Below are 1,499 nucleotides of genomic sequence, written 5' to 3' on the forward strand. Positions count from 1 at the left end.
AAAAAAAATGAGGGAAAAAAAGGGGGAAGTGGTAAAAGAAAGTAAAAGGTGAAATGAGAAAGAGGGGAAGAATATGAGTACGGAAAGAGTAATGAGAAAAGGAAAGGGGGGGATTGAGGAAAAAATGGTAACGAAGTAACAAAGAGTGAAATGAGAAAGGAAGAGGGGGAGATGATTGGATACGGAATACAAAAATACAGAGTGATAATAGAGTGAATGGAGGAAGGGGGGATGTGGTACGGTACAGAGTGAAGGGGGGGATGTGGTACGGTACAGAGTGAATGGAGGAAGGTGGGGTGTGGTACTGTACAGAGTGAATGGGGGGGTGCAGTACGAAGAGGACAGGACACTCAATGAAACAATGCTATAGCTACAGTATACAGTATCTTACCTAATAGTAGGCCCTTATATGTTTCCAACAACTGACTTTGTTTTAATGCAAATGTTTTAATGAATCTATGTTTTCTGTACTGTAGGTTGGTCCTTTACTGAATATGATGATCCAGGGCCGATATGACCAGGGCTTCAGCTAGAGGTACTGCCGCAGAACTGTTGCCAAACTGCTGCTTGTGTGTGCGTCAAGTACACACGCCTGATTTGTGTGTATGTAGGCGAGCATGTGTGTACGTATACGTGTGTGCACATTCGGACTGTCAAGCTAGCAGTGCATGGCAACACTGAGTCACCTTGAGAGACTTGGCCAATCACACTTTCTGCTCTGCTTTGATTGTTTGGGAACCATAGTCATCGCAACTTCAGCCACCAGTGGGAAGACAATAGTGAACGGACAGATTAGCCATGGACACCCACATGCAGTATGCTGTTAGAGTGATACTCAGTTGAACTGTGTAAACTACATGTTTGTGGTATTTGTGTGTGAGTCAAGTGATAGGCAGCTGTGTAGGTATCAAAGAATAACCCCAAAATACCCTCAAGGTGGAAGTTGCCCCAAATTAATCGCTGATGCAGGGTAAGATATTAGACATTTTATCATCRCAGCCAATAGGATTGGGGTTGGGATAATCTGATCCTAGATCTGTAGTTGGAGGCAATTTCTACCTTGAGCACTTGAACCACTAAAGAGTGTGTGTTGGGTGATTTGTTACATCTGAGTCGTAACCAACCAGAAACTCCCATCCTCTATTTAACCCCGCCTCCTGTCATTACAGTTTATAACCATAGCAACACAACTGTAGCTTGATTTATTAAATACGAATAGCTCCCCTCAGATATAACATACACTCACCGGACAGTTTATTAGGCACAATCTGAAATATTCAGGGCATTCTACAAGTTGTCGGAAACGTTCCACTGGGATGTTGGTTCCTGTTGAGCCGATGGCGTTGCTGCAGATTGGACGGCGGTACATTGATGCTGTGAAACAACAGCCCGTTCCATCTCATCCCATAGATGCTCTATAGGGTTGAGGTCTGGGGACTGTGCAGGTACCTCAAATAAACTGAACTCACTGTCATGTTCCAGGTGATGTTATTCTACTC

The 1,499-nt window shown here is 43.9% G+C and overlaps 1 protein-coding gene across 2 annotated transcripts in view; it reads left to right on the forward strand.

Annotated features, from left to right (window-relative positions):
- The window catches only part of LOC111977452 (hypoxia-inducible factor 1-alpha inhibitor-like), a 45,024-nt gene extending 43,525 nt beyond the window's left edge, over window positions 1–1,499 (forward strand). For both annotated transcript variants that reach the window (XM_024006886.2, XM_024006887.2), the window contains exon 8: window positions 477–1,499. In XM_024006886.2, coding sequence (XP_023862654.1) covers window positions 477–533 — 57 coding nt within the window. In that variant the 3' untranslated portion in view covers window positions 534–1,499. The remainder of the gene's footprint in view (window positions 1–476) is intronic.

This window comes from Salvelinus sp. IW2-2015, linkage group LG18, assembly GCF_002910315.2.
Source record: "Salvelinus sp. IW2-2015 linkage group LG18, ASM291031v2, whole genome shotgun sequence".
In the NCBI taxonomy this organism is placed as follows: Eukaryota; Metazoa; Chordata; class Actinopteri; order Salmoniformes; family Salmonidae; genus Salvelinus; species Salvelinus sp. IW2-2015.